The 18,072-nt window shown below is 42.9% G+C and overlaps 1 protein-coding gene across 9 annotated transcripts in view; it reads left to right on the top strand.

The window, feature by feature from the left end:
* SERTAD2 (SERTA domain containing 2) overlaps positions 1-18,072 on the top strand; it is a 117,291-nt gene that overhangs the window by 82,850 nt on the left and 16,369 nt on the right. For 2 of the 9 annotated variants that reach the window (XM_023251718.2, XM_023251716.2), the window contains one exon: positions 8,880-8,969. The exons of 3 other annotated variants lie outside the window; for them this stretch is intronic. Coding sequence is in view for 1 of the 6 variants with exons in the window: in XM_019827289.3 (XP_019682848.3) it covers positions 15,828-15,958 (131 nt within the window). In the remaining 5 variants the exon portion in view is untranslated. Of the gene's footprint in view, positions 1-8,322; positions 8,809-8,879; positions 8,970-11,424; positions 11,786-12,239; positions 12,321-14,353; positions 15,959-18,072 lie in introns of those variants that run through there. 4 more of the 9 variants (XM_023251717.2, XM_023251720.2, XM_023251714.2 and 1 more) reach the window with 4 other exon arrangements.

Genomic DNA, 18,072 nt, shown 5'->3' with positions numbered 1-18,072 from the left:
TATGCCTATGTGGAGAGACACAAAATAAGAAAGAATCAAAATGCATTTGGTATAGCAGCCAGTGGTCACCTCAACACCAAGTGAGAGATATTTATTTCATGGGGAAAGTGTGTTTCCGTTGTTTTAGAATGCACAGACACATACGTGCACACGATTTCACTTTTTAGTGCTAAGTGCATTATTTGGCATATTAATCAAGTAACAAGCCTTCCTATTTTGTGAGGAAACTTTGATCTTTTCTGGCATGATAGAAGTTAGCCTGTTGGGTGAGAAATACATGGACTTTATCCCAGTTATTCTCTTACAGTTGACCTGTCAGCTGGGCTTCCTGTTAAGAACTTTAGGTTACTGTAGAGTCATCATTGGATTTTACAGTCTGTTATTAGGAGAGAGAGAAGGATAATATATCAAAATGAGTGTAAGGATAAGTTATTACTGAAATAATGGGGAATGAATAAATACATTAAATGTAAATACTGCTCAATGCTTTATTAACAGAGATTAAGAAATTGTGGGAGAAAAACTTCTGAAGTTCTACTTCATGGGGACCCTAAGGAAGAAAGAAAATAAGGTGTATTTTTTTAACCTGATGAAATCTAAATCAATAAATTCACACTGTGTATTCCAACATACTTACTTGGCTTTTCATGTTTGTAAAAAAGAAATTAAACATTATAGATAAAAGAGAAGCCACCTGTGTGTCTCTCCCTGATTCCATTTCCCTCCTCTGTTTACCAGAGGTAACCACTTTCCTAAACGTTTTTTTATCTCTAATGTTTTTATTCTGTAATTGCATACCTATGTATTTGTAAACAATGTATAGCCATATTTTACATGTGTTAAAAGATTTTATATAGTGAGATTATACTGTACATGTTTAACAGCTTGCTTTATTTTACTCAGCATTGTGTTTTTTTTAAGATTTAGCCACGTTGATATAGGTACCTTTAGTACTTCTTAACCACTATAGTTTTCAAGTGTATCAATTTACTCTTACCTTGGTGACCATTAAGGTTGTTTCCAATTTTTAGCTGTTATAAGCAAAGCGGCTACCAAATACTCTTCTATGTTTTCATGGGGGATAAAAACAAGAGTTTCTCTAAGATTCTAGATTCAGCTCTTCTCATCCAGAATTCCTCCAGAGAATTAAGCCCCAGTACCCTAAGACATCCATTATATGTAATGAATTAACTTCCTTCCTGTAAATCTAGAATGATTCCTGTGTTTGGGCTGGAGCTAGGGACTGACACCTGCCCCTGAGAGCGATCGTGTGAATCCCTTTCTAATTCTTGAGTTCATTTGGGAGGCTTCAAATCAGCCGTGATGGGGCTATTTACACCACAGAGATCAGTACATGCTACAGATAAAGGCTTCTTTCCGCATCGACCCAGCCAGGTGGTGAACATTTACCAACACACGACTGGTTTCTAACTGTATACCATCCATGGGAGAACTGAGGAAATAGGCACTTGAATCATTTTCTGTAGGGCTTATTTTTCTCATGGCACCCCAGTAGAGAGACCGCATGTCTGTGGGTAGAGTGGATGCATCTCCAACTTTACTAGTTCATGTCAGATTATCTCCAAAACAGTCAATCTGATAGCTGTGAACTCTCTTTTTGTAATTTGCATTTTTCTTATTACCGATGAGATCGAGTTATCTTTTCACATGTTTGTTGGACATTTAAGTTTCTTTCCTCTTCAACCCACTTTTCTGTTGGGTCTTAGGACTTCTAAAAACTTGATTCAGAAAGCTCTTTATTCTGGATACTAATCATTTGTTGATTATATGAATCACATATGTCATTCCACAGCCTTTAGCTTCCCTTTGTTTTGTTCGTAGTGTATTTTGTTCAATAGGTGTTTAAGTTTAATGTAATCACATTATTGATCTTTTTCTTTATGGTTTCTGCACTGGGTGTCTAGTTTCTGAATAGTCAAAATCTCGGCAGGAAACAATTTCATTCAAATGATACAACTTATGAGACTTATTAAAGGGACTTTTTACAGAGATGTGACAAGAGTTGAGGCATGGAAGACCAACAACAGTAGGAAGCTGTTCCTGTCCTTAGATCTGAGAGAAGGGGAGGAAATGGTGTTGCTTGAATTCGGCAGAGTTGATATCCTGGAGAAGGGGGCCACCGCAGAAGCTGTGGGTGTGGAGGGCTGGATACTGCCATGACAGGGGCTCAAAGCAGGAAGGGTCACGAAAGAAACACCCAAGCCTCTTTCCCCTCTGACCCACTGGCCTCCTTCTGGTGCCTTGCTTTTGCTGAATCCAGCTGGCAGCTAGTTGGCGAAAGAGCTTAGTCCCGAGGGGGTCAACATTTCAAGGCACAGAGCAAAGCAAAAGCGAGTGAGTCTGAATCTTAGCAATCAGACCATAATCTCACATTCTTTATCCTGAGGCCATAAACATATTCTCCTATATTCTCTCCTTAAAAGTTTTATTTATTGGGGTGCCTGGGTAGCTCAGTTAAGTGTCTGACTCCTGATTTCAGCTCAGGTCATGGTCTTGAGTTCGAGCCCCACGTGGGGCTCAGCACTGGCAATGCAGAGCCTGCTTGGGATTCTCTCTCTGCCCCTCCCCACGCGTGTTGTCTCTGTCTCTCTCAAAATAAATAAATAAAGACTTTAAAAATTTTTATTAAAAAAAGTTTTATTTATTTTTTAAAAATGTTTATTTTGAGAGAGAGAGAGAGAGAGAGAGAGAGAGAGAGAGAGAGAGCGAGTGCACAAATGGGGTAGGGGCAGAGAGAGAAGGAGAGAGAAAATCCCAAGCAGGCTCGCATGCTGTCACCATGAAGCCCGATGTGGGGCTTGATCTCACGAACCATGAGATTATGACCTGAGCCCAAATCAAGAGTCAGATGCTTAACCGACTGAGCCACCCAGACGCCCCTCTCCTTAAAAGTTTTAAAGTTTTGTTTTACATATTTAGATTTAGTCCACCAGAATGTATGTTTTGGAAAGATATTAGGTACTTAATTTTATTTTCCATGCAGTTAATCAAGTGGCCCTTAGCCATTTATTGAATAATCTGCTCTTTCCCCCTGATCTGTAATATCAGACCTGTCATATTATACACTTTTTTATATGCGTGGGTCTATTTCTGCACTGTCAATTCTGTTCTGTTGATCTATTTTTTTTTATTAAAATTTTTTTAACGTTTATTTATTTTTGAGACAGAGAGAGATAGAGCATGATCGGGGGAGGGTCAGAGAGAGAGGGAGACACAGAATCTGAAACAGGCTCCAGGTTTTGAGCTGTCAGCACAGAGCCTGACGCGGAGCTCGAACCCACGAACTGTGAGATCGTGACCTGAGCTGAAGTCGGATGCTTAGCCGACTGAGCCACCCAGGCGCCCCTCTGTTGATCTATTTATCTATCCCTATGACACAGCACTCTCTTAATTACTAGAAATTTATAATAAGCCTCGGTATCTGACAGGACGCATCCCCCATTTTGTTCTTTAAACTTACTACAGCTATCTTTTGCTCTTTGCTATTCCAGATGATTTCTGGATTTGCTTACCAAGTTCCATGAAAAGAAAAGGGGTATTTAAATTGGTATAATTTATTGAAGAGTTGAGGGGAGAGAGAAGTGATATTTATAAAGTATTAAGTATTCTTGTTCATAAGTGGTATAGTTCCCCATTAATTCTGTTCTTTTCATCTGATGAACTTTTGGAAAGATTTCTGTTTTCTCACTTTTCATTTTTGGCCGCATGTGAAAATAGTAAATCCGAAGTCTTTATAGCTGTTATTTTTTTTATCACAAAAACTAGACGTATGATGTTTAACAGTTCTAAAGTGGTAACAAATGAGAATGGATTGAAAATGAACATCTGATGCATTACAATTTTTGTCAACCTTTTTGTAATTTGGGTCTTAATTTCTAAAATGAAGTTAAAAGGAGATATAAATGGTGCTGAAATTACCAGTATCGTTCCCACAAAAGCTAGTGCTAGGATGGACTGTGCTGCCGTGTGTAATGAGGCCAAATGAATAGTTAGTGAAAGTCAGGGAATCTGGCACTTTTTAAGTGAGTTTTTTTAATTTGCTGTAATCCTTTCACATTTATGTTTTCTTTTAAAAGAATCATTTTTAGGAATGATTAGATATATGTATTGTTTGAGCAAACTCAAGTTCGCAGCGTGTAATTTGTAACAGAACAGAACAGCGATGGGCGTCTATGCTATAGATGATATTCTCTCATTCTCCTTTCTAAATTTGGTGTCACACAGATTCAACTTCTGTTTTTAAAAAGGGAAGTTACATATAGCTCATTCACACTATTATTTTCCCCTTAAAAGCCAGTTTCTCTGATAATTGTCCATTTAAGGAGTTTCATATAACTCAAACAAGACTTCTCTGAGAAAACAGTTTTGAAACAAATGTTACTTAGCAAGATTGAATTTTTGGTTCAATATTTAAAGCATGTTTAGCAAAACAATTGACTGGTGACACCAGGGTATCTAATGTGTTAGTGTTTAGCTGGGATGCTTGCTTTACTTCTTCCTACTTGACTTCACTCTGTGTGTTTCTGAAATTTTAAATTAAAAAACCTTGTAACTTAAAAATACAACCTTTTTTCAATTTAAAGCAAGGGACCGTTATGATTGGACAGTTGGATAATTTTGAAAAAGTCTTACTGTTTATTCTGGCAACAGAATAAACTTAAAAAAAACTTTAATAAACTTAATAAAAACTTCTGCATTGGTGACTAAAAGAAAAGATAAGGTCTACACCATTTTACCTAGGTGTTGCCTCTTCCAGGAAATCCAATAAAAAAAAAATCAAAGGTCAAACAAGTGGATTTATTTTTAGTTGTATACTATGTTTCCATTTAAGCTGGGTTCTCGGTCAACATGTTTCTTTTCTAATGGTGCCTCATAGCCTGAATTTAGAGGCATTTCCTGGGCATCTCTACACATTAAAGCTTGGAAATTTTTTAACTTCTCAGGGTAGAATTTTCATAGCTGGGACTTCAAAAATGGTTTAAATATATTATTTACATTCCCCAAATCACCATCATTTTCTTAAGTGACTTCTTTATCCATAGGTGATTTAAAGGTACACAATCCTAGATAGTTTCTACAATAGATATGAGGCCATGTATATAGCAGAAAAGAGAATTTAGTCTAGCGAGTCGTATAAATGCTTGGTTTTGAAACATAAAAGATGGCCAGCATTAGAGTAATACTGTTAAAACCAATTATTTTTGCTGTCATCATCTTACCAAATTTTCCTGGAAGTTAATATTGGTTGATGATGTTCATAACATATTTGGTTATTGGCATATTTTTTTTATATTCCATGACCAAGAGGGCAGGAAGGGGCCAGTAAGAAGTGGTCATGTGAACCATCCAGGTAATCGCTGGAAAATTTGCATCGGCAAGTCTTTCCCCCCCCCATAATTATCAAATGCTGCTGTGGTTTTAAATACCATTTGACCAAGACTTTTATTTCTTAAAGTAAGTAGGAAGAGAAGACCTTTATAAAGAATACAGCATGGTGGAATTTCAGCAGTAATTTATCTGCGAGGTTACTTCCCCAGTCGTGAGACTGTATAGATTAATAGTACTTTGTGAGTGCCCATTGGTCCTTTTAGCTATGTTAAACCCAAATGCATATTTTAGAATTGCTGAAAAGCAGTTACAAGGACAATATTGTATTGCTCACAGCAGGAAAGATTAACCCCTTGAGTTTATGAAACTGGGTATAAACACTTCAGCATTCCTTAAATTATTCATTCAGTGAAAACTTAACAAATATCTGCCGTGTCAGGTTCTAGACAAAGCGATAAACATGAGTGAGGGGACTGGTGTGATGAGTTTTCTTTCTTCTCTGTTGTGTTGTTTATGGGGTATTAATTTTGTGGGCTAAAAAGCTGACAAGCAGGGTTGGGGTTCTTTGGGTAAGAAGTAGAATTGTTGTTATTTTATGACTCTAGTATAGGGTCGAAGCAAAGTCGTGTCCAGCTCCTGGCCAGCACTACCCTCCTGGTGATCTCTGCACGTCGACTCTGTACTTCCTGCCTATAACCCAGTCTCCCTCCTTGAGCACTTCATACTCTTCTCAAGACACTCAGCTTGTGTCTTTCCTGGCTTCCACAATTTCAGTGAATGTTAGGAATCACAGCCTCCAGACCTTCTTTGTCCCTGGGAGTCAGCTTGATAAAGGAGTTCAGTTGGCTGGTTCATCTCCAAGCCTCTGTTTACTCCTCTGTAAAACGTGGGAAGGAGAACCTGTCCTGCCTGTGGCACAGGGAAGGTGTTTTGAAGAGCAGACAAGTAAATCCGTATGAAAATGCCTTACAAACCATCCTGCTTCTATCCAGACGTTGGGGTTGGGGGGGTGGTGACTTGAACCATAACGGGTAACAAATCCAGGAGAATGTGGACAGATTGCTCAAATCTGTCTTCTAGATAGGAAAATAATTCCAAGAACATATTCTGTTGAATGGAGTATATTATCATTATTTGTACTTCTCCTTTCTTTTGGAAATTTGTGAATGTGAAGTTGGTTTTATATTCTTCCAGTTTGAGCAGGTTATCTCATTTGAGTCTAAAACTCCCCTATGGGGGTAGTCTACATTGTAATCACTTTTTTATAGACTCCTAGCTCTGGGAAGGGGCTACAGAAATCGTTGACCCTGAGCACCTCCTTTGGAAGTGTGTGAAAGCAGGCCCCGTGATGCTAAGCGTCTGATTCAGCCTCACGGCTGGCTGTGGCTGAGGAACTAGACCCCAAATCTCCCGACCAACAAACAACCTGTGCTGTTTTCCCTGGAACTGGGGCTGACCCTAAACCTGTGACATGGCAGATTAAGAAACTAAAGAGTCAGTCATAATTAAGTGATTTATTTGTACAAGATCTTCAAACTCCTACTCCGGGACTCATCGTCCCCCTCAGACTGGTTCCCGAGGACAGGGAAGGTCTGGAGGCTGTGCAGTCTCAAACATTCATTGACGCTTTCTGTGGGTGCCAGTGGTGCTGAGTGTCTTGAGAAGAGTATGAAGTGCTCAAGAAGGGAGAATGGTTTACAGACAGGAAGTACAGAGTCGACACGCAGAGGCCCTCGAGAGGGTAGTGCTGTGTGGGGAACAGAGGACAATAAGAGATGCTTATGAGAAGCCACCACCAGTCCTAGTGGAGCAGCATCTAGCAGGAAAGAAACATAGAGTTGTTACCAGTGGTTTCCAACTGAGGAGAGGGTGAGAGCAAAAGCTGTAGTCTCCTAAGAAGGGCTGCTCCAAATTGGACCTCGCGGTTTATCTGAAGGTTTTTTTTAAGTTTATTTGTTTATTATGAGAGAGAGAGAGAGAGAGAGAGAGAACAGGCAGGGGAGGAGCAGAGAGAGAGGGAGAGAGAGAATCCCAAGCAGGCTTCTTCCTGTCAGCATAGAGCCTGGTGCAGGGCTCGAACCCATGGATTGTGAGATCATGACCTGAGATGAAGACCGGAATGCTCAGCTCAACCAACTCATCCACCCGGGCGTCCCTATCTGACGATTTTAGTGGAAAATAGTGGCAAATGAAATAAGAAGGAAACTAATGCCCAGCAGAAGCCATTTTTTTTTCTAGCAATGGTGAGAAGGGACTAATGAACAATGTTAGGGGTAAAAAAGGTTTTAAAAGCATTTTCTTCAAATATTATCATTAAGATATTTTAAATATTTAAGTATTGTCAGATTTTTTAAAAGGGAAGAAGGCATATCTCTAACAGAAGAATAACCTTCTCTCAGAACATAAGGGGCTGTCAATGCAAAGCAGTCCCATAATAATTAAGGAAGCTTTGCAAAAGCAGCCCTTCCCTGGAGTTGAAGTTCTGCTTGTGCGAATGAACCATGACTTCAGGGAGAAACGGGGGAAAAAAACCTGACAAAAGTAGGTGGAGGAAGAGATGGAGGGGAGTCTGCAGAAGTGGATTTGTTAACATGTTCCATTGGCACAGTGACGTTTTAAATCGCTAGTGGCTGCAAAGTACTGAACCTGTCTGTGCCACCTTCTCTAGTGTTGAGGTTTCCAAATCCTTCTGTCCCGTATGACTCCTTGGTAATCAATGAGGTGACGTGACTCCCAGAAGTTTATTTTAAAGTTAACAGTTTTCAGGGGCACCTGGGTGGCTCAGTCGGTTAAGCGTCCGACTTCGGCTCAGGTCATGATCCCACGGTTCGTGAGTTGGAGTCCCGAGTCAGGCTCTCTGCTGACAGCTCAGAGCCTGGAGCCTGCTTTGGATTCTGTGTCTCCCTCTCTCTCTGCCCCTCCCCTGTTCATGCTCTGTCTCTCTCTGTCTCAAAAATAAATAAAACATTAAAAAAAATTTTTTTTAAGTTAACAGTTTTCAGTTGTCAGTGAATGAGAAGTCCGGGTTCAGGAAGGATGTCTATATTTTCCATAAAGAGATTATTTAGCCTAGCTGGCCGCATACAATATGTTTCAATAACTGAAATGTTTATTTTCTTTTTTTCCCGAAGACCAGTAGTTTCAAGGTGTATACGTGGATGATTATTACTAGTATTTCAAGTGGAACCGGAAAGATAAAATGTAATAAGGGAGAAAGAAAAATTAAAGTTTTGAACTGTTCTAAAGTCTTTGTTTCTCAGTTTATATAACCAGCTTGTCCTGGTGTCATTTCTTGGGTGCATGCTAATTAAGTGCTAAAAGTGGCCTTCAGTCAGTGAAGTCGTCTAGTAGTTTGCAAGATGTGAAGGTACAGAAACTTTCAAAGAGAAGCAGTGAAGTGCGAACTAGTAGCCAGAACTACAAAGCCGTGTTGAGAAGTAGCTCTCTGAAACTAAACCAGTGAGTATTTTTATAATTTACCATTACAGTTCTGTACTTACAAAAGCAATGTTTGTTTTCTCCCTAAACAGATATGTTCCTGATAGTTAAATGCGGATGACTGGCCTAATTTCTTAAATGTGAGAGCGAGAAGGAGAAACTCTAAACTCTAAATCCTGAGGGTAGGATTATTTTAAATGGGCTTGTTAATGTCCCAAAGAGTGGGAGTGAAAACCACACTTACATGTTCACTAAACATTTCTTGTTCATGTGCTGGGAATAAGCAATGATTTTTTAAAAAGCGTGCCGTTGCATACTGAAGGGAGTTGACTTCAAAAGCTCAGGGAGAGCCTTTCCTTATCTTGGTGGAATTGGGTTCCTAGGGCCAGGCAGGGATTGCTGTGCTGGCTTGCGGGGGCTCGGGCTGGGGGAGGGGTGGTTAACCACCTTGTGTCTGACCACATCGGCAGCTGTTGAAGCTGCCACTTCACGCTTTGACAAAAGATACCAGACTCTAAAAGTGGGGGAAGTGGAACTCCTACTATGTAATGTGCACACTGTTAAGATGTTACTACCTTCCAAGGTGTGGAAAGGCGAAAACCTTTTCACTTGAAAACTCAAGTTTCTCTCCTAAGAATGCAAACCTTTCCTGAATTACATGCCTTAGCAGAATCACTGGTCCACTCTGTATCTGGAGACACAAAAATTGTCACTTAGATCTTAGTTCTTTTTACAGGAACACTGCATTTGGTAACCCGTTTGCTAGAATAAATATTCAAGTGTCACAAAAATTCTGCAGGTCTAACTTGCTGCTAACTTCAGTTCATGGATAAACGGTTTAAATTCATTTTAAATTCAACAGAGCCTTTGGCCTCTGCCACAAAGATATCACAGGAAGAGATTATTGCAGCTTCTGTTTCAATGGCTTTTCCTTAAAAGTGAGCGCTGAAAGTATAAGGGAGTGGGTGGTTGGGAAACTGTTAGAAGTTAGTGTTGTCTCTAAAAGGCAGAACTCTGGAAATGAAAAATATCTTGGCTTCACAGCAAAATGTTTGAATGCTGTGCCGCCCAGGCACAGACTGAGCAGGACCTACAGAGGGCCCCGCACAGTACTTCCATGATGTGTCATTTGGAGCGCCATTATAATGAGACTTTCTAAAGACATCCACAAATAGTTAGCTTTTGGCATTGGTTATACTTAAAGAAAAATCTATAAGATTTTAACTATACTGAGGGTCAAGTAAAATCCTTTTTTATTCTCCTTAAAGATAACACAAGAAACACTGCCTCCTCTACCAACAGTTTAAACCAAGTTTAATTTCAGTAAGATCATCAATTTGATTGATAACAAATCATTGCAGAACAGTTCGAATAGGTCTAAACTTGTCTTGATGTTAACGACTTATAATCACCTTTATGTTAGGTCTTAAAGCTTTATTATTCTTAAATATAACTAGTAGAGTGGACCGTTAAACGCCAGCTATCTGAGATGATACTGATTGGGGTGGCAGCCAGAATTTTAAGATGCTTCAATTACTTTTTGTAACATCTTTACACTGAACGCGCATTTAACTTTTAAAATAATCATTAATTTTCCGGGGGAGCTCTTTTCCTGGTGTTTTAAATTCGCACCACTTAGGCACACACACAGCTCTCCCAGTTAGTATAAATTTCTCTGCTAAATGAAAGTAGTTCAAAGCAGGAGCTTTCCTAAGGAGAGGGAAAAGGTTATCCACATGAAACTTCTGGGCGGAGGACCGGGGGCCTCTGACCCCGCTGCGTCTCCAAGCCTGGCTTCTCTACCTGCGTGGGCTTTGCCAGCGCGGGCGGCCGGCTGCCGGCTCTGCACCGCTGCGCAGCCGGCCACGAAGAATGCAACTCGGTTCCGTCCTACTCCGAAAGTACTGTTGACTTGGTGACCCATTTCGAGGTGTTGGGCCGAGACTGTCGCACGCAAGGGGCATTTTCTGCCCCCGGCTCCAGCTGGAGCCCCCGTCCTGCCATTCGGACATCTCTGCAGGCCACTCGTGCGTCCGGAGACCTGGCCGTCTGGGAGTGTCCCAGCTGCAGACGCTGCCGCCCCCCGCCCTCCAGGGACGCCTATCTCGAAAGCCGCGCAGGCAGCGTGGACGCCGTGCCTCGGGGTCGAATTTTTGCCCCTCACCTCCTATCCCCCCCTCCCCCGCGGGACCCTGCCCGCCCTGCTGACCGGCCCCAAGTTGCCGAATAGCTCAGATGCTTGTCATATTTGCGGTCGCGCGACTCAGCGGGCTGTGCGCGCGCTGCACTCGCCGCCGCCTTTGTCACTAGCCGCTCGGTCATTTGCATGAGTATTTTCTGGAGTGTGAGGGGATTATTGGTGGTTAGTTGTGGTCCCTTGGCCGGAGTGTCTCTTTTCGTCTCGCCTTCTCTTTAAGCCTTTCCTTGAGAGAAAATAAAGGGCGCGCCGGCCGGGGAGGGAGCCGTGGGCGGCGCTGCCACCCGACGTCTCCCGTGCTCTGCCTGCCCCTTCCTGCTCCTGCAGCGGCCGGGGCCCGGCTCGGCATTTATCTCGCCTCCCGGGACCGCCGGGGGAGGGGGGCGGGGCCGGGAGAGGAGAGGGGCGGGGCCGGGAGAGGGGCGGGGCCTGCGGAGCCAGGGGCCCGGAGCTCGCGGGAGGCTCGCTGGCCGCACGTCACTCCTGCACGGCGAGTGCTGGAGCACGAGCTGCCGCTCCCTCGGTCAGGGCGCCCCCTCCGCCCGCCTCCCGCTTCCTCCTCCGCTGCCTGCCTGCCGCCGCCGCCGCCGCCGCCGCCGCCGCCGCCTCCTCCACCATTGTATAATGCTCCGAGCGCGCCGGCAGAGGACTGCGGAGTCTTAGCTTCGGTCTCGTCTCCTGCCCGCTCCCCGGCGCCACCCTCGGGCCCCCGGAGCGGGGACTCCGCATGGAGAGAGAGTAGCTTGAGGAGTGGGCAGAAACCCCTCCTGATGCGTTAGTTCCCAGGTGGAGCTGCATGTGGTAAGTTCTCCCGGCGCCAGGCTGGAGGGGATCTTCGGATGCGCCGGGCTCCCGGCGATGGGTGGGGGGCAGCGTTGGGACCCGGCCAGGGCCGGGAGAGCCCGGAGGGCGGAGGAGGGGCCCGAGCGGCCGCGGGGGTCGCGGGCGCCTCGGCGAGAGGGACCTGGCCTGGAGCAGGTACCCGGACAAGCGCTCCCTCCCACTGCTTCCCGGCCCCGCGCCCTTAGACCCTCGGGCCGAGGGCCGGGGACCCCCCGGCGTACCCGGGCAGATCTGCTGGGGGAAGGGCAGGGGACGGGCAGTCACGGACCCAGGTCAGGAGGGGGTCGGGAGCTAACCGGAGCCCAGCAGTGGGGCGAAGGGAGCTTGGAGCTGTCGCTTCTACAGCTGGGATGTGTGTGCGTGTTGTGGCCGTTGTGTTGTTGTGAACGTACGAGACTTTTTTTTTTTTAAGGTTCGGATTGCTGGAGCGAAGGCTGCTTCACTTTTGGGTTCCGTGACCGGGTCTGCATCCAACTTGGTATAGTGTGTTTCTGTGAGTTTCTCTTGTGTTTTTAGCTTGAAATCCTCCCTCTCTTCCCTGCTTTCGCCCGTGACAAGTGAGTTGATTTTGAATATGTGTGTGTATTCAACTTAACGTCTCACTGGCTTTTAAGTTAGAAATCTACAAGTCATCTTGGTGGTAACCGCCTCTGACTGAAAGGGAGGGGGCTGCGGGGAGCCAGCTGGCCCTGGCCCTGGACTTTGTACCATTAAGACAGAGGGTGCCGTGCGAGGGCCACTGCATCTAAAGAAAATCATAAATTGTTCTTATTTTTATTCTTGGTGGTCAATCATCCTGCCTTTAGCAGAAGTAGTAGTAATAGATTGAGAAGGGAGTAGGGTTTGGGCTTTGGTCTAAATTTCACAAAAAGATTAGGTATAGTTTGTCTTAGAGTAACTTTTTGCTTTCAAACCGGGTAGGTTCAGGATGTTTGGGGTGGCAGAAAGTAAGTTTTTACAGGCACTGAATAGGGAAGGGCAAATCAGCAGGGTGAGACATACAGCCTCAGACTATAGCAGTTTTTATTTGAATCGAATTGGGCAGCCTCAGTCTTAAGGAAGATAGTCGATGTTTTCAAGCTTTGTTCATGAAATATGCTTTTTGGTTTCCCAATATCTGTTAAGAAATGGCATAATGTGTGTAAAGAACCTAGAAGTTGTAGTAGCCAATAGGATCCTCGAGGCCTTAAGTGTTCAAAGTAGCGTTCTGTAATTAGGGACTGGCCTCTGACAAGATTGAAGTGGGCTCTTGGCTCCACTCAACCCCTGGAGGGCAGTCCACCTGAGAGTCTCTTCAATGTTGTGCTGAGGGGGGTGAAGGGGATAGTTGCTCAGCTAACCAGAAGGCACGGCTCACTCCAAGAGCTCCTCCCATTGCTCCCACTTTTTATAGCAGTCTATTCTGATTTGAGTGAGCTAGAGTGTGCTGCGAGGATGAAAATACCCATCCGAAGACCCAGCTTCTGGCATGAGCAGGAATAGCTTGTTCACGGATCTCTGCTTTCCTATAAATTTCATCCGTTTCTTTGTGGAAAGAAAAAAAAAAAAAAGATGAATGTTAGAAAGTTTTCTTTTAGCTTCATTGATTTACTTAGAGGGGATTATATGCTAATGTAAAGTTATTTATGCTGTTCCTCAAGTTTGGAATCCTTGAAAATAATTTTTACTTTTTTCCTCTCCTCCTAATTGAAACGTGCATAACTGTGTTGCTGTCAGATGAGAAATCTTAGGAAATGGATTTGAGAGCCTTTTTTTTTTCTTTTCTTTTCTTTTTTGACACTCCGTGTGTTCCTTGCTTTATCACAATGGGTAGGTGAGAGGACTCACATTTTATAATACCAGCCAAGTATACAACAAGATGTCCTAAGGAACAGTTTTATTGTCAGGCAAGTGTCACAGCTTCTTAGGTAACAGCTGCTCAGGTTTGTTTCCCTTTAAGAACTAAGAGAAGGATATTAATTGAGATTTTGAAATCCTTTAGACTCCTGTTTGCTGAATTGTCCCCCTTGAAAGCTTTTTCAGTGAGAAGGTGAAATATGAATTTTACCCAGTTGTCATGCACTGAATTATCAATAATGAGTATAGAAAATAATAAAAATCTTGATATTTTAAAACTCACTCAAATTTGTATAGCAACTGATAGCTTTTGGCATCCACTATTTTACATAACACTCTAATGGCAGAATAAAAGTACAACACTACTTGAGAAAGACACATACACAAAACATAAAAGAAAAAGGTGTGGAGGAGGTCAAAAATACAGACAAATGCATACAGTGGTCTTTTTGTCAAAGTAGCATACTACAGATTATCAGTATGAAGTTTTACTACAAGGTTACCCTCCGTCAAAATATTTTACACTTTATTTTTTTTAATGTTTATTTATTTTTGAGAGAGAGAGAGGTGTGTGAATGGGGGAGGGGCAGAGAGAGAGAGAGAGGGAGACAGAATCTGAAGCAGGTTTCAGGCTCTGAGCTGTCAGCACAAAGCCCCATGTGGGGCTTGAACCCATGAACCGTGAGATCATGACCCGAGCCAAAGTCGGACACTTAACCCACTGAGCTACCCAGGTGCCTCGATATTTTACTTTAATTAAGTGAGAAAGGTAAAAGCTACAACAGAAACTTTTTGAGTTTGTTTTTTGCTGTGGTTCCTCATTAACACCTATAGTAAAAGCATGGTGTTTTATTTTACATTTAATTTCTGTCAGAAAAATGAAGACAGGGGCGCCTGGGTGGCGCAGTCGGTTAAGCGTCCGACTTCAGCCAGGTCACGATCTCGCGGTCCGGGAGTTTGAGCCCCGCGTCAGAAAAATGAAGACCACTTTGTCAATATTCTATGTGGATTAAATACATGTAGAGAGAAATATGGCATTGAGGAGTGTGAACCTGAGTTCACTTTTAGAATTTTTTAAAACCTTTGTTGCTACAGAAATTTCATATTTACTGTTAAGATCTATCCTATAGGAGATGGTTCTGGTTGCAGTAGTTTCTTGGCAAAGGACAGAAAGAGAAAGAGAGAGGTATCTCTGATTACTGAGTCCAAAGATCACACGTATGCCAAAGGCACCACAGAGGGCAAGCTTCCAGTTTTAAGTGAAAAATGGCTTCGCAGGAAAGGTAACACCTACCTTCAGAGGTCTTTCCATGAATTAATACTGGCCAGCAGAACATGAAAATCTTAAGATTTGGCCACTGCATATGCATAAGTCCTAATTTTCTACCTGCCGCTACTATGTATTACTTCAACAAATGATAGAAACCCGTAAGCTGGGACTCCTGCTTAAAAAGTATGTGGCTTTTCAACTTAGTTTTAATATTCTTGAAGGAAACAGCTACTAACCAAAGCTGGCGTGTCTTTTAAAACAATTATTGTCTCCAATGGCCAGTGCAATTGGTATGAAAAGCAAACTTCTGCCCTCTGTGCAGATGCTGGGAAACCCTGTGAACAGAACTGTCCCCTGGAGCGCCCATCACTCATTGTGTGGAGCAGTGTCTTTCTCCATGAGCACTGTGTGGCAGTTCATTCTTTGTATGAATCTGTGAATGGCATATGTCAGGCCAATAAGACGACATTCCTATTCTGGGTAATAAATAGATGCCTTGTGGGTTTTTTTTTTTCTTTTTTCTTTTTTTTTCTTTTTTCTCAAAGATCATGAGACAAAACATGCTTGGCTGTCTAAAAATTTTCATTGAAATACAAATAAAAATTTCAAAATAAAAACCTCACAGTATCTTTGAAAACGTATGACTTTTAATAGAACAAAACAAATACTTATCATTTAAACTAAGCACTTCATACAGACCATGCAAACTCCCTTTTGGAAATTCTGCTCCCTTTGTGGTCTGATGGCTCCAAAAGCTAGAAAGCCTCATTTGTCTCCTCTCAAGGTCTTCTGTCCCTCATCTGAACTTAATTAGAAATACCTGCCAGGATTCACTGACACAAACAACCACAATTTGATTTATCTATTTTAGAAACCCAGGACCACGTAAGCTGTATGCCATGCCCAGGGCTGCTCTCAGCTCAGACCGGAGTCAGCTCCTGCTGGCCTGTGTGGCCTCTCCTTACACTGGCACGCTGTGTGTGGAGCGCTGGCCCTGGCCATGAGCAGGGACGGCAGGACGAGGGGTGAGTGTGCCCGGCCCGGCACCGCCCGGAGTGGAGTGAGCTATGCGGATGCGTGGGGTGGGGGCTGGAGGGAGGAGAGTGGAGGGCAGGTCTGGAGCCACTGTGCAACTGCTACAGCAGGTCTGACTAGTTTTAGGTGCCCAAAGGCAGCTTTGTTTCTCTGGTGACTCCAGGTAGCAGCAAACCTATGTTCTTAAAACGAATTCGTGTCTGAATTACTATCTTTTTGTCTCTCTGCAAAAAGCCTGTAACTTTGCAGAGTTATTAAGTAGTTCCAAGGTTTCTGCTTTCACAATCTTCATAGGCGGTTAACTGAGGAGACGATGCTGAACCAAGCGTTTTTGTGCTTCTAGGGGGTTTCACGTAGAGTAGTGAAGGGGAAGGGATTCTGGCTCTTAAGGGCATTTTATGTATACACACACACACACACACACACACACACACACACACACACACACACTCATGTTTACAGTGGGCTGTGTGAATCTGCTGAACAGAAAGTGAAAAGAACCGCTTGGATATGCCGTGGTTAGACGATTACATTCAAATTACGTTCGGATGGATACGCCACTTGCTGCACATCAGCCTTTAGCTCCTTGCTCTCCTCTCCTGGCTGCTTATCACTCCCTGCCACGCCGGGGCTTCTGGGGCTTCGAGCAGGGCTGCTGGAGTACCCCACCCTGGTGTTTAGAAGTGCTGCCTGAGTTCAACTCAGGGAATCTGAAAGTCCCAAGGTCATCTCTACACCAGAACAGGTTTGCATAAAATTCTAGCCACGCTAAGGAGATAATGAGGCGGCACCTGTTTTAAACCGAGCCTCCCTGAGTGGTTATCCCATTTTTATAATACCTGATACAGACTTGCTTTTCAGATTTCTCTCCTTCTTTGAGGAGGGAATCTCCATGTGCGTGTGTACCTCCGTGTCTTCCCCGCGGTTGGAGAAGCCATCCAGCAGAGGAATTTGAGTTCTGTGGTCTGCAGCTGAACAAGAAATTTGTGCTGCCTTTCTGCTTGTCTTGAACCTGGTGGTGGTCCTTTCTGAATAGTTTTTAAAACAGGCTGCTTTCTTCAAAGCATTTTTTACCGAGTCCAGGAATGTAAAATAAAGTAGATTTGACCTGATGATGATTGTTAGCTGCCTGATGGTAGCTGGTTTCTAAATTCAAAATGTGGGTTCCTCAAGTGGCACCTGCCTTCTTGCTTCTGAAACCCCTGAAGATAGGCAGGAGGACTGGAATGTCAGGGGTCGCAAGTGTGGTAGACTGGAGGCCCGCTCTCCTTAGGGATCATTGGAGACCATTGAAGTGTTAAGAGGTCAGTTCCTTAGAAAATGAATATTTATCATATTCAGTGTGGTACTTTGATTATTTTCATTGTCTTTGACTAAGTGACTTTGTGTTCCATGGGTCATTAATTATCAATACGTAGAAGTCTTCAGAAAGAAACACATTTCATCTCAAAGTGCCCCCAAAGTATTATTTGTAAAAATGAATGGCTGCCATATTTATAAAGTATCATTCACAGCTCTTGAGTCTAGTTTGTGTCCTCATTTTCTTTCTCTACTTTGTGAATTTCTCAAGTATACTATATAAAGTTTAAATTGTCTTTGTAAGACCTTATCACTAGCCTGCCCAATTCTTAGGAGTAACTAAAACATTCTGAGTATGGATGTGGCTTATATGGGACTGTGATTTACACAGCAAAATAGTTCCCTCCCTTTTACATGTCTCTTAAGTCTATTTCTATTATCCTCTACCTTCAGTTTTTATCTTCTTGTGTCATGTTGTAGAGATTTTTTTGAAGGAATCCAGATTTGGACCATACAGTACAATGTTTAGTTTGACTAAGTAAATTAAAAAAAAAATAAAAAAATAACTAGAGTGCATGTGGAAGTTAAAAGATGAAATATGTTCAATATTTGTGAGTAATGTTTTATAATCGGTCTTCTTTAAAGTGATCTTTCACAGTAATACAGAATACAGTATAGTATACAGTATAGTATACAGTAAAGTATTCTGAATTTGAACGCAAAGAAGATGAAAAACGCCCCATAATGTTTAAGAAACACTTCTATAAAAACACTTCCTGATGTAGCATACTTAGTTTTTATTCAT

The sequence above is a fragment of the Felis catus genome, chromosome A3, assembly GCF_018350175.1.
Source record: "Felis catus isolate Fca126 chromosome A3, F.catus_Fca126_mat1.0, whole genome shotgun sequence".
NCBI classification, from domain to species: domain Eukaryota; kingdom Metazoa; phylum Chordata; class Mammalia; order Carnivora; family Felidae; genus Felis; species Felis catus.
This window is presented reverse-complemented; position numbering and strand designations above follow the sequence as displayed.